The following is a 12461-nucleotide window of genomic DNA, read 5'->3' as shown; positions in this document are numbered from 1 at the left end:
TTATTACAGCAATATGGAAAAGATTATTATTAGTTATCCTAACCTAAGTGAAAAAACAACTTTGACAAATAATTCCCTTTAAACACTTTCTAATCTGATTTCTAGGGATATTTTCCTTGAGAGAGGAATTTAGCACATTAAGTGCAAAAGAAGATTATAGCAATTCAGTTTACTGTAACAGACACTTTTTGCATTTTTCAAAGTTTCTTTACATAGTTATTTCTTAATTGCATCTGATGGCAATTCTTAGGTTTTACTTTCCTGACTCCCAGTTGACTTTCTCAAATCTGATTTGAGCTATTTTACTTCAGAGTTTTGAGTTACATACTTTGTTGTATGCATTATAGCCACACTTGTCTGCATTCGTTTTTTTTTTATCTCACTTTTTGGTTTTACAATAGTTCAGACCTTTGGGGTTTTCTTTCTCTCTTTCCTTTCCTCTAAACAAGTACCTGTTGGGCCACATTTTATTTTCTTTGTGCCCCCCCCCCATAAGTCTATAAAAACTACCAGGGTTGGTCATGAATAGAATAGCCCAACACTCTGGCCATGTATTTTAATGTATTGGACAAGGTATCTACACTCTGGACAGACAATGAACCAGGAAGGGGAGAGAAAAAGGTTACAGAGAAGGCTATAATAGAAACTGATTTATTCTTTCAACATGAGAATAACTATATATCCTTTCCTACTCTTCACTGTCAAGTATGTACTTATACAGTCATCTCAAACCCCTGAAATAAATAGTGGTTAATTTTAACACCATGATCCTACAGTAACTGTTTGCTAGACATGCAGGGTCCATTTAAATATTGCAAATTTTATTACATCCTATGAGAAGGCCCCATCCTTTAAAACTGCTAGCACACAACTACTCTTAAAAGCATGCTGTATCTTTTCAAAAGTCAAAAAACTCCTGCTACTTCTACTAATTTCTGCTGTTTGTCCTAGGATGAGACAATAACAGGTGAAGACTGAGAGAGATGTAGATAGATAAACACTTTAACAACACAAACTGAATAAAAATAAAACTGAATCTGCAGTAATGGTGACCAGTTCTGTTTAATATTAGGTCTTCTGAAATTGCATACAATTAGGATCTTTTGCATTTGATATTTGGTGCACAACTGTTTATTTAAAATGCATTAGTAACTGAAATCTATGCAATTTCAGATAAATGTGCACTATATTCCTTGACAACTAAAAAAAAAAAGCATCTGTGTAAGTGATTACACTGAGAGTTAATCAATGTTTTACAGTCAAGTTATGAGATCACACAATTTAAAAATCAATATAAATTGAATTAAATTCTAGATTTTTTTTTTTTTAATTAGAGGAAAAATACACAATTGTCTATTATCAAAATGTCCAGATAACTGCAAAAAAAACAACCCTATGCTTCAGAAATTTAAACATTTTATATTTGATCAATACAAATGTTACTTTGTTCTAATATTTGAATTATTTTTAAATAGTTTTTTAAGGCTACCTAAACATTTGGTAATTAGTTAAAGATGCTTAGCAGTTCAGTGGATAAATACTGCACATTTCTTTCAAAAACTCTGCAAGCTAAATCCTTACTAGTAGCAGATATTTGGAGAATAACTCCTTGAAAGTAAGTTCTCTGTCACTTCAGTGGTGGTCATTACTAGCTACTTTTAAGTCTATACTGATTTGAGAATGGTCTAATTACTTGAACAGATTTAATGTTTTCCAGAATATTTCTGCTTGGCAAACATATAAATTTGTTCAAGAACCCTACCAATAAGTATTTGTTCACAAAATCTGGTTTTAACAACATAAGGGGTTACAGAAAGAAAATTTTAAAAAATTATGGTTTAGACTCTGAAGTAAAAACATCTATTTTACAAAATAACCTTGAACAGTTACAAACAGTAGTTTATTTAGAACATGAGTAGTGCCCTCTTTAACCCATTAATTTTAAAACATATGCAATACCCTTAAAGGAGGAGACTTTAGGGCACCATTTTGACTAACCAGCTGCAGAGATGGACAACCATTAAAAGTGGCTGCACTTTGTACGCAGTGCCTTTTGGAATTACACAAGCTTTTTAAAGCTTTCTTAATTTAAATCTTTAAAGTCCTACATTGAAAACTAATTTTTCAGGATAATTACAAATTAAAATTGCACACCATGAGACACATCTGAGCTAAGCATTCAAGGAAAGCTGAATGCATGTCACTTTAGATTCCTGTATTTCCTTTACTGTTGTAGAATACTGCAGTTATTAATTTTTAAACATTATTGAATGGGGTTGGTAAGTCTCTAAGAAGAATTTAATACATTTACACCTCTCCAGTTTACCTAGAAAAAGTAGGATAATTTTATCAACAACAGCCCATAGTATTTGTTTCCTCTGGTGTTTTAATTTTAAAAAATCTTGAATAAATCAAACTATATCATGTATGGAATCAGACCAATACATAATACAGAATATTATCTTAACTCTTAGAACTAAGGAAACTTTTGAAAGTTACTTTGTATTTTTATTAAAAAGAACACTTCATCACTGTAAGATGAATTCTGTTTTCTACAAAAAAGTAAGTTTGTAAAAAAATAATCCTAAACAACATTTTTTTCTGCTATTATTATCTCCATTTGGATTATACCTTAAAATTAATTCCAGTTTAGAAGAGTATCAAATTCTGAGAGAACACCCTTTCCTCTTTCTCCACCCTAAATCCTGAATTTTTTACTATGGCTGGATGCACTGAATTTACTTTGTAATACATAGCTGTAAGTCAAGAAAGATATTCCACAGCTTTGCTTCTTTCACATTGTTATTACCAGTGTCTATACCTATTTTCAGCATTTAAATATTAATGAATAAAAAGCTCCAAATTAGGTAAAAATGTAGTGATGTGTAAAACACTTCATACTGATGGTCACAGACACAGCATTTGAACAGTTCTCAATACCATTAACTAGTTTATTTAAGTTAGTTCTGCACATCTACTACCATCTGTCTATCTACCCTGGCACATTAAAACTACCAACATATGGTGAACTGCTATTAATTTATCAAATTTCTATGCATTCCAGGGTAATGTTACTTCAGTCAATAAAAATAATAGATCAATTTTAGAAATATTCAGAAAGGAACTTTTAAGTCTGAATTCTTACTAACTATAAAAAAGATCTCTAAACCATAAAAGGCAGTTTTGGAAAAACATTCAATACCATTCCTTTATACAAAATGATTAATCTTTCTTCCTTAATGACCCTGTTTTCTACCCTAAGAGTAGTTAATGCGATTTAATTTTCACATCTGTGAGTCACTGGAAAACTTCGAGATTTCTTCCCAAATCTTTAACCACAAAGGCTATCCTAGGCAACAAGTTTCTTTGCTCACACTTGCAGAAAGGGTACAGATCATTTGCAAGCACATGCTATTCAACACAGAGGGCTATCACAACTCATACTCAACTTCCACAAATACACAGAACACATGTGCTGCAATAGCCTCCCTCCACATTCAGTACCCCATCTTCCCTCTCAAGAACCACATACCTGTATTAAATTTTCAATCTAGAACTAAATACAAAGACTCCAAAAACAAAGCAAGTGCAAAGGAAACATTGCAACTCCTCATAAAGGTATCAAATTGCCATGTTAAGAGGTGATGCTAATTTTTTTAAATAAGATATTCAAAAATAAAATTAAAATACATAGGAGACAATAGGGACAAGCAAAGCATTTCGCATCATCACAGTTAAACATTTCCAAGCTAAAAATTAAGGAAAAAAACAGTACCAGCCAGAACCCATGCTAAAAGCATGCACGCATACAAACATGCACACATATACATGACACTAGACCACGGTTAGGATGGCTTTTCTTTCCGTATATAAAGCCAGAGGCAATTCTTCCAAGTGATGTTATAACTACACAGCTAAGGTGTACTTGTAAAGAGCCTCTACTTTGGCCAATTAAAACCTACAGTTATTTTTCACTATTTTCAAAACCTTTGGGGATGGTTTAGGAGATTTAGGTATAGAATAAACTTTTGAACAAACTCAAGTGTTCCAAATAAAACTGAAAGTATTCAAAGTAAAAATAACACACTTCACAACTTTCACAAAATGTCTGTGAAATTGCCCTACACATAGGGAATTCATCTCCTCCCACAGAATTCACAGCTAGCCGAACAGCACTAGATCTTAATATTAAACAACCTAAGACTATTTCATTTCTGCAACACACATTCCAAAAAACACTCTCCAAAACACGGCATTTTAATTAACACACCAAGAAAACTCCCCTGAAGACCTGCTACACACAAAAGAATTGCTTTGATCCCAACGATTCTGCACATTTCCCCCTGTTATCCTTCCTTAATTTATCAATCTAGGGCCGATTTGATACCTTTCCATTAAAAAAAAAAACAACGAACCACCCCTCTGCTAGAGGCAGAGGTGCTGCAGAGGTGATGATAACCCTAGGAAAAGAGAAGCTGTCTCTTTAAAATGCCCTGCAATGTCCCTGATCCCACGTGGAACCAACATCAGCAGCACTTTCGCATTAACTTCAATGTGAGGAGAGATGAGGCATCATTATTTCATATAAATAAAACGAGGAGACTGCAGAATACATTCTTTATAGGAGACAAACAGGTGAACTGAACGTGCCAGGGAAATCAGCAACCACCCGCAGGAGAGGTGCCCTGCCCCAGAGCCCTCTTTGCTCTCCCTATGGAGCATTAGCTCAACCCCACACCACTCTGAGGAATCCAGTTTAAATAGAGGAGTGAGCCACCAAGAAAACTTGAAATTCAAAGGCAACGAAAATGCACTTTATAAACCGGAAAGGTTTACTCTTTGCCTCACACATCCTAATTAGATCAGGAAAGTGACACTACAAAAGCATTACATTCCGGTCCGGAAAAAAAAAAAAAAAAAAAAAAAAAAGGGGAAAGAAAAAGACAGAGGAAAAGAAAGGAGCCCCCATCTCCCCAAATCCCCCAAACACACACACACACCAAAAAAAAGCATTAAAAAAGGAAGTTATAAAGCACCACATACAGCATTTATCTTATCTAGGATCACTCCGCATTACCCCCAAGTTATACACTTTCTGCACCATCATCTCCCCCTACCTCTCTGTCCTGAAAGGGATTTTCACGTTTTCTCATTGTCGGTGGCGAGTTTTAAGAGGCTTTTGCCTTTCCAAAGAATTCATCAACAGAAAAAAAATAATAAATATTAACTCCTTGCTCCCTGAAACCTTAAAACGGTCTCGGGAAGACACGGGTTTTATTCTGTTACCTTGAGGAAGAAAAGGGGGAGCAGCCCCGATTTTTAGGTATTTTTTGGCATTTTTTTCTGATTTTTATTTTGTTATATGCCTCAGTTCTCCCTCCATTTTGGTTGTTTATGATACTGACAACAAGCTGTCCCTGCTCTCTCTCTCTCTCTCTCCGGATCTCTCCTGCTTTCAGTTAGCAAACCCCCCTCCCCAATGCAACACGACTCAGCACTTACTTGGGTTCACACTTTTCTCTAAACACACACCGATGGGGAAGGGAAAAGCTCCTGAGCTACTCGGAGGAGGAGAGCAGGCAAATTCGTTTCTTTATTACGAAAAAAAAAACTTTTGTCCAAAAAACGACGGGAAAGGGGGGTCGAGTGCCCCAAAGTCACTCCGGATCCCCCCAAAGACGCAGCCGCCAGGTCCGGGGGACACCCCACGGGTAGCCGGGTCCATGGGGGAAATTTCTGTGCGAAATTTGTCCGGTTTGAGGCGGTGGGCGAATTTATATTAATTTTTTCCCTCATTTTTCGGCACCGCGGTCTCTAATGTCTTCCGCTCCCTCTCTCGCCGCTCTCGCCGCTGTCACTGCATTCACAGCACAGGCTCCGGAGAGGCGAGGAGGGGAGGGGGCGGCCGCGCCGCTCCTGCCCCTGCCCCTGCCCCGCGCCCCGGGCCCGGCCCGCCGCGGGGGTCGGCGGCGGGCACCCCGCGCCCTCCTGCCGTCCCCCGGGCAGCCCCGCCGCCTCGCCCGCTCCTCGCGAACCAACAGAGCGCCGCGGGGAGGGAGGGGAGGAGTGGAGGAAACTCCTGAGAGAGGTTTTTCTGAAAATCATCTCTTTCTCCCTCCGAGGGAGGGGAAGGGGGGTGGTGGGGGGGGGGCACCGCTCGCCTCGCCTCCCCTCCCCTGCTTTTCCCCCCGGGGGGGTCCGACGCGGGGCGGCGGGGGGCTGCGGGAGATGGGGGGAGAGGGATGGAAGGGAGGGATGGTTAACACAAACTTTTCCTCACTGCTCGCTGCTCCTCTCTCCTCTCCCCCCTCCTTCTCCTCCTCCCCCTTCATAATTTAAATAACCCTGATATTTCCCTGCTAAACCCCGGCGCCTGCCCCCCAAATCCGCAGCAGACTCACCGCGGGAGCCTCAGCATCCCCTCTGCGCCCCGTTTCCACCCTTTACAGTGTTCTCCGATTTTTCTGTAATTTTTTCCCCATATTTCGGGCTGGACGCGGCGGGCCTGGAAATTGTTTGCTTTCCCGTCTTTCCAGCAGCCATTGTAGTGTATGCGCTGCGGTGCAGCCCAGCCTGCCGCACACGCCGCGCCCACACCGCCCGCCGCCCACACGCACCGCGGGTTGGACGCCTCCCCCAGTCAGTCAGGGCCGCGGCCGCGCCCCGCCGCCGGCGCCTGCGGACCGCGCCGCCCGCCCCGTTGGTGGAAGGAGGCGCCGCTCCCGGCCGGGCCGGGCGCGCCCCCGCCGCCATTGGCGGCCCGGCAGTGCCACTCAGAGCCGCCGGGGCGTGGGCGGCGCCGGCGGGGGGCGGGGGGGAGCCGCGGGGCCGTGAGCGGGGTAGGCTGCGCCCGTACTTAAGCGCTCTGCCCGAGTCGCTGACGTCTTTCGAATTGGAGACGGGCTGCCCCCCTCCCGCCCCGGGCTCCCGCGGACACGGCCGGGGACGGAGGTGAGTGCCGCCGGCGGCGACCCGCGCTGTGCCCGCCCGCCGCTTCCCCTTCCCGGCCGGCGGAGGGAAGTCTCGCTCGACCTTCGCCGGCCGCGGGCCGGGGCAGCCCCGCTCGGGCCCGGCGGCGGCGCGGCCCGGGCACCGCTCCCTGGCGGCAGGTGGTGCCGAGGGGACGCGGCGGGAGCGGCCGCGGGGAGCGACCCGCGGTGGGGAAAGGGGTCCCCGGGCACCTCCGGCCGCTCCGCCGCCGGCGGAAGGCAGGGATCGGGCGGGGGCTGCCGGCCTTGCCTCCGCACCTGGACGGCCCCCGGCCCTCCCGGGGGGCTGAGTCGGGCAAGGCGGCAGCTCCGCGGTGCTGAGCTTCAAGGCCCGCCGGCTGCCTCCTCCTGCCTGCGCCGCCGTAACAGCCCAAAAAGCGGCAGGATTTTTAGTACGGCCTTGGCTCCAGGGCTCAAAGTTTTAATGAGCTGGTCTATACTGCAGCATATTTAGCGCATTTGTAGCTATATGTGTGCATTTAAAGCAGGCCAAACGCTTTTCAATGGGCGGGAGCCTGTAGTAAAGTGCCCTGATGGTTTATGAACTGAAAAAGCCCTAGGGTTAAAGAGTGCCAGCAACAGCCCTGGTTCTCTGTGGTACAGTTTACAACTGTTAATGTGTTAAAGCATAATTAAGAACTGTAGAATAGACAAGCCTTCGGTTGTGGTTGGGCTCCGACCTGTAATCTGAAAGCAGGAAGGGAAGCCCGTACATGTGCAAAACCTGGGAGGAGGAGGAAGCTCGCTTCCTGCCCAACTGCTCATTCGGTCACACAGCAGCATTTCGGCGTGACCCGCCTGCCCTTCCAGCTGATAGTGTTTCAAGTCTGAAGTACTTCGGAGAGGGGGAGAGAGGAACACGCGCAGGAGCTATCAGACCTTTTGGGTAGTGCTAAGAATGTTTAAGCATTTGCCTGCTCTGAGCTGTGCATCTTCATTAGGACCTGAACTGCTTGTTCGTTAAGTAAGTGCTTAATGGATTGTGTGCATTGTTCCTTAGACTAGGCAAGGTTGTAGACTCTGGTAGTGTAATCAAACTGAAAGTGTCAAGTGCGGTTTGTATAAAGAACAGTGTGATTATGATGGCATGTCCTATGACTCAAAAGTATTCTTTCAGAGGGTAAGTCTGAAGTCAGACTAACACTGTACACCTTGAGGCATGTCTGCTTAGGGGATAATATCAATTAAATGCAGAGTTATAACACAGACACATGCAAACATACAAAAATCTTTTATCTGTTGTGGTGAGTTAGGTGAGGCGTTGTGGTATGCTGCTTTTGCTTCGTACTTCACCTTTCCCTCCTCCGTTCTTGAAGTCTGTGATGATGCTAGCATACCTGCTTGTGTTTCCATTTGAGTTGGAAGTGCCTGATCAAAAAAGCACTTCCACCCACCAAGAAAGAACATTTGCTTAGCTTGTGAAATTAACTTAAGCACTGGATAGTTCTCAAAGGAAAGTGAAAGCATTTCTGCCCCCCCTATGCTGTTCATTAAAAGGCCCATTTGCAGAAGATGATCATATGGAAAGCAAAGAGTACTCCAAGCACCAGGAAAGTATACATACACAGCTTGTTAAACCTAAGGCTTGTTTGCTGGGGATAGTTTACTCTTACCCAAAGAAGAAACCTCATGCATGGTCTTCTATGAGCTACGAAGAGCAGTGTTTGATATTTTTTTTTAATTTTAAATCTGGTATCAAGCAAAACGGGCTTTTTACTGCAGACTTGCACTTATCCTTCCCTAATGTGCACAGAAACAGGTCTTAGTTAAGAATTAGCATCAATGTTTTTTGAAAAAGTAAAAAACAAGATCAAGCTGTGTCCTTCATTAGCAGTACTTTAATTTTCTCCCTCTGTCCTATGTTTCTGATTGCATTGATGCAAGCAGTCATCTGGTCAACATTAATTTATTTTTTGTTAGGTTTAGTATTTGTTTGGAGCATGTACCTGTATCGCCATGTGTGTGCCGGAGGCAATGGATAGGAAGCTGTAAAGGGAGTGAGGGTCTGTTGTTCATCTTGATGTCATCATCTTGGATCAGTGCAGATTCTTGGCACTGAACTCTGTGTCTCTCAAGCTTACAGTTCCTAGAGTCAGCGTCAAGCTACTAAATGGTAAAAAATGTGATTCAAGCTGTCATACACAGTGTGGGTCTGGTCCCACCTTGCGGTGAAACCATTTCTTTTTCTGTTAAATGTTTGATACAGTAACACAGTAGATAGCTGGGCACTTGTCATACCTGGGAAAGCTCAGTGAAGATGCAGATGTGATCCAGCAAAGGAGTAGGAACAAATCTGGAAAAGTTCATTTGTACATTCCTCCCACACAGTATTAATTGAAGTGTCTACAGTGTGTTGGCTGTGAACAGCTTCTGTGGAGCTGTTTCTCCTACACATGGTCACTTCCTCCATGATACACAGGCCAGTGAGAGAGCTGCTGCAGTGGCTCCCTTCTCTGCAGGAATTCATCAGGAGTGAGCAGTCTTGGTGATGGGCTAAGCTTGCCAATGTTGTCTTGCTGTTACTGCTTTTGAAATAACGCTTTGCAAAAGAAGTTGGGGTTTTCTTTGGTTTGTTTGTTAAAAAAGATAACCAGACTGGTTTATTAGAAGGCCTTTATAGCATCCTGAGATTCAGACTTAATCCTGAGTTACTGTTAATAGTAGATACTTAACCTGTTTATTTTCCCTTTCTAACCAAGGTACGAGTATCTGTCTAGAATGTCCAGGCATGCGAAAAAGCTTAGAGATCATGATATAAATCCATGTATAGCGGTAAGATGATCAAATTGAGATTTCTGTCTGTACATTTCAATGTTAAGTAATTCACTTTCTGGAGGGCTATTTTGTGGATAGAACACTTTGCATTAAAAGTTTCTTAAGAGTCTGAAGATGGGAAGGGCTGAAAATCATCCACTATAATAAGCATGAAATAGCAAGTAATTCCCCATAAGGAGGAGTAATTCAACTGATAGCAGTCTCTTAAATTTTCTGTCCCTAAAGCCAGAGCCTGAAATCCTGGTTAGACAAGCTTGGTTATTTTTTAAAAGTCTTTTGTGAGTTATACCAAGCATCATTGTAAACAACTATTCTGTGGACTCTGTACTTACTGTCTGAAGAGTACTATTCTCTGTTATCTCCAAATGAAATCACTGCTTGGAAGTACTGATGATCCTTTGTAATAGGTGTTCCTTTGCTCTCTTTGATAGTGTTCTTTCTGAGGAGCTCAATCCTATCTTTATAGATATTCTGGGACCTGTTAAAATGTTTAAACATTGAGCACAGTAACTTCCCTCAGCTCTGAAGTATATTTTCCCCTATTAAAGGAAACAGATGCCACTACAAAATGTATGAATGACAACAACTATAACAAGGATCTGTGTACTGATTATTTTTTGAAGTACAAAAACTGCAGAAAATTCTGGGTAAGCACAGTAAACTTCTTAACTTTTACTCCTTGCTTTGCTTTATGTGTATTACTTCTGACATGCTGCTTTCTGAACCCTTCACTCTTGGCTAATGATGTTTTTACAGTAACTTACCAGCCCAGGTAGTCTCAGTATGCATTGCTGGAAGACTTAAGCACATGAACATCAAAGTACTTCACCTTGGTTGTTCTGAGTTTACTCTCGTATATTGCGAGTCAGTGTTCTTGCAGTACCTGATGTTTTCCTCTGAACTTGAGTCACATATTTCTAGTAATAGGTTCTCTTTTAAACAGATGCGGTGAAAAAGTTCTGAGGAAAGGTAAAGTTATCTGGTCTCCCACTGGTTTGGGTTGTGTGTACCTTAACCTAATATAAAGCTTATTTGGTGGTAGAGAAGTATCATAAGGAACTATGTGCTGTTAAACTGTTTTCTGCTTTTTCCTTTCCTTTTATTATTGTAGTAAAGAGGCTTTAGCTTAGCCTTTAAATACTTATGCAAATTCAAAAAAAAACTATTTACAGATGATGGTGCATTAGTCTGGCACACTAGTAATGGGAATACCGATTGCACTGTATTCTGAAGCAGCAAGGTAAGCTATCAGGTGTCTTAGCTAAACATACTAGTAGTTAGTTCATCAGCTAATCAGGCTTAGAGTACCTAGGTCTTGATATATAAAGCATTTTCCTGTTAAAGAACCTTGTTTGTTTAGAGCTTTGGAGCAAAGGTTCTGTGAAATCTGTTCTCATGGTCTCTTTGTTCTATTTTCAGCATGAAATTATGATGCAAAGGAAGAGAAGTGGTGTGAAACCTGAGATGCCCCCAGCAGAAGAAAGAAAGAAAATCTTGGACTCGATGGGGAAGCTCTACTAACTAGAAACCCGAATTCATTGACTGTTGTCACTGTACATAAGAAGACTTAGCAGCAGCTAGTTACCATTTTATGAACTGGATTTTACAGTTGCCATACCTTGGATTAAAATAAGATCTTAAATTTTGAAATGTGTGAGCTTTCTAGGATAGAACTTCCTGGGTTACTCATACTTCCTGTCATAGGAACCTGACCTCTTTTTATTGTAAGATACGGAAATAGTGCAACTTCTGTAGAAACTTTTGGAAGTAGAAACTACTTTGCTGTGAAATTATAAATCTAAAATTAATGGGACATGCAGAAAGTCTGTTAGAAAAGATGGGATTGGTGAGCATTGCAGTGTGGTTCTAAGTTCTAAAACTGGAGGCCGTTGAGAAGCTGGTACATGCAACTTATTTCTTGCACTCAGCTGTTCTGCTCAATAGTATGGATTTATCATGTGTGATTTTATCACTATTTTCACTTGTGTTGAATTCTGTGTCCCCAGTTAAAATAAGACTGTTCCTAAACTAAAATCCTAAATCCAGCAAGCTTATCATTAGGTCTGCTGCTGTACTTGTCAGTGACAGCAGAAGCTTGCAGTTAATCAGATCTGCAAGTTTTGCTTGTTAGAAGGTTAGGGAGACTGGTGAAGATAAAACTGAACTGCTCAGGTCTGAGCTGAATAGTAATTTCTGTGGATAGTAAATAGATACTTTGGTGGCGGGCAGGCAGGGGAGGACTTGCAGACATGTAAACAGATCCTCTGAGTGACATGGCAGGTTTAACTATAGTACATCTATCTAAGACTCTGGACAGCTGAAACCTGGGGTTTGGAAATGCTTACTCATACCAGATTACAAAGCTCAGTTTAAACAGGTACTCTAATCTTAAATAAGGTTGATTCTTTAGCTAAATTGAACAACTAATAAATGTAAACAGGTTGCTGTCTAGTGGAAACAGTGTGTTTTGCCTTCTGGTGTCCTGGCTTAAAAGCTTGTATCCTGTGATAAAACAGAAAAACTACCGTCATGAGCTCAGGTTCCATGTGAAATCCTTTAGTTCTTACTGGGATCAACTTGGCAGAACTCTGGCTGACCTCATGAAGGATGGTGTAAAAGTGTTGTCTCTCTATTTAGACTGTTTTGGAAAGACTTCATGGCTTTCTGTTTCTCCTGTCTGGCTTGTCTTGTTTCTTT

At 42.0% G+C, this 12461-nt stretch overlaps 2 protein-coding genes across 6 annotated transcripts in view; one reads left to right on the top strand and one right to left on the bottom strand.

Annotated features, from left to right (window-relative positions):
- PLAG1 (PLAG1 zinc finger) overlaps positions 1 to 6578 on the bottom strand; it is a 53771-nt gene extending 47193 nt beyond the window's left edge. For 4 of the 5 annotated variants that reach the window (XR_015773441.1, XM_014257090.2, XM_014257111.2 and 1 more), the window contains exon 1: positions 6402 to 6578. The gene's annotated coding sequence lies outside the window, so the exon portion shown is untranslated. Of the gene's footprint in view, positions 1 to 5502; positions 5638 to 6401 lie in introns of those variants that run through there. The other variant, XM_088060964.1, reaches the window with a different exon arrangement.
- A 215-nt stretch (positions 6579 to 6793) lies between these two features.
- Positions 6794 to 12222, top strand: CHCHD7 (coiled-coil-helix-coiled-coil-helix domain containing 7). The gene is made up of 4 exons (XM_005517425.3): positions 6794 to 6951; positions 9689 to 9761; positions 10313 to 10411; positions 11184 to 12222. The coding sequence occupies exons 2-4, from the start codon at positions 9708 to 9710 to the stop codon at positions 11283 to 11285; spliced, it is 255 nt and encodes an 84-aa protein (XP_005517482.1). The 5' UTR covers positions 6794 to 6951; positions 9689 to 9707; the 3' UTR covers positions 11286 to 12222.
- The last annotated feature ends 239 nt before the right edge of the window (positions 12223 to 12461 follow it).

This window comes from Pseudopodoces humilis, chromosome 1 (assembly GCF_049639895.1).
Source record: "Pseudopodoces humilis isolate 2021_Gansu_Grassland_sample_001 chromosome 1, ASM4963989v1, whole genome shotgun sequence".
In the NCBI taxonomy this organism is placed as follows: Eukaryota; Metazoa; Chordata; class Aves; order Passeriformes; family Paridae; genus Pseudopodoces; species Pseudopodoces humilis.
Note: the sequence above shows the minus strand (reverse complement) of the source record. Positions and strands in the feature narration are given on the sequence as shown.

Bases quoted from the DNA above. Each gene is read 5' to 3' on its own strand.
- CHCHD7 (XM_005517425.3), top strand. From the start codon at position 9,708: ATGTCCAGGCATGCGAAAAAGCTTAGAGATCATGATATAAATCCATGT. The intron at 9,762-10,312 runs GTAAGATGATCA...CCCCTATTAAAG, and splicing joins ATATAAATCCATGTATAGCG to GAAACAGATGCCACTACAAA. The intron at 10,412-11,183 runs GTAAGCACAGTA...TTCTATTTTCAG, and splicing joins AAAACTGCAGAAAATTCTGG to CATGAAATTATGATGCAAAG.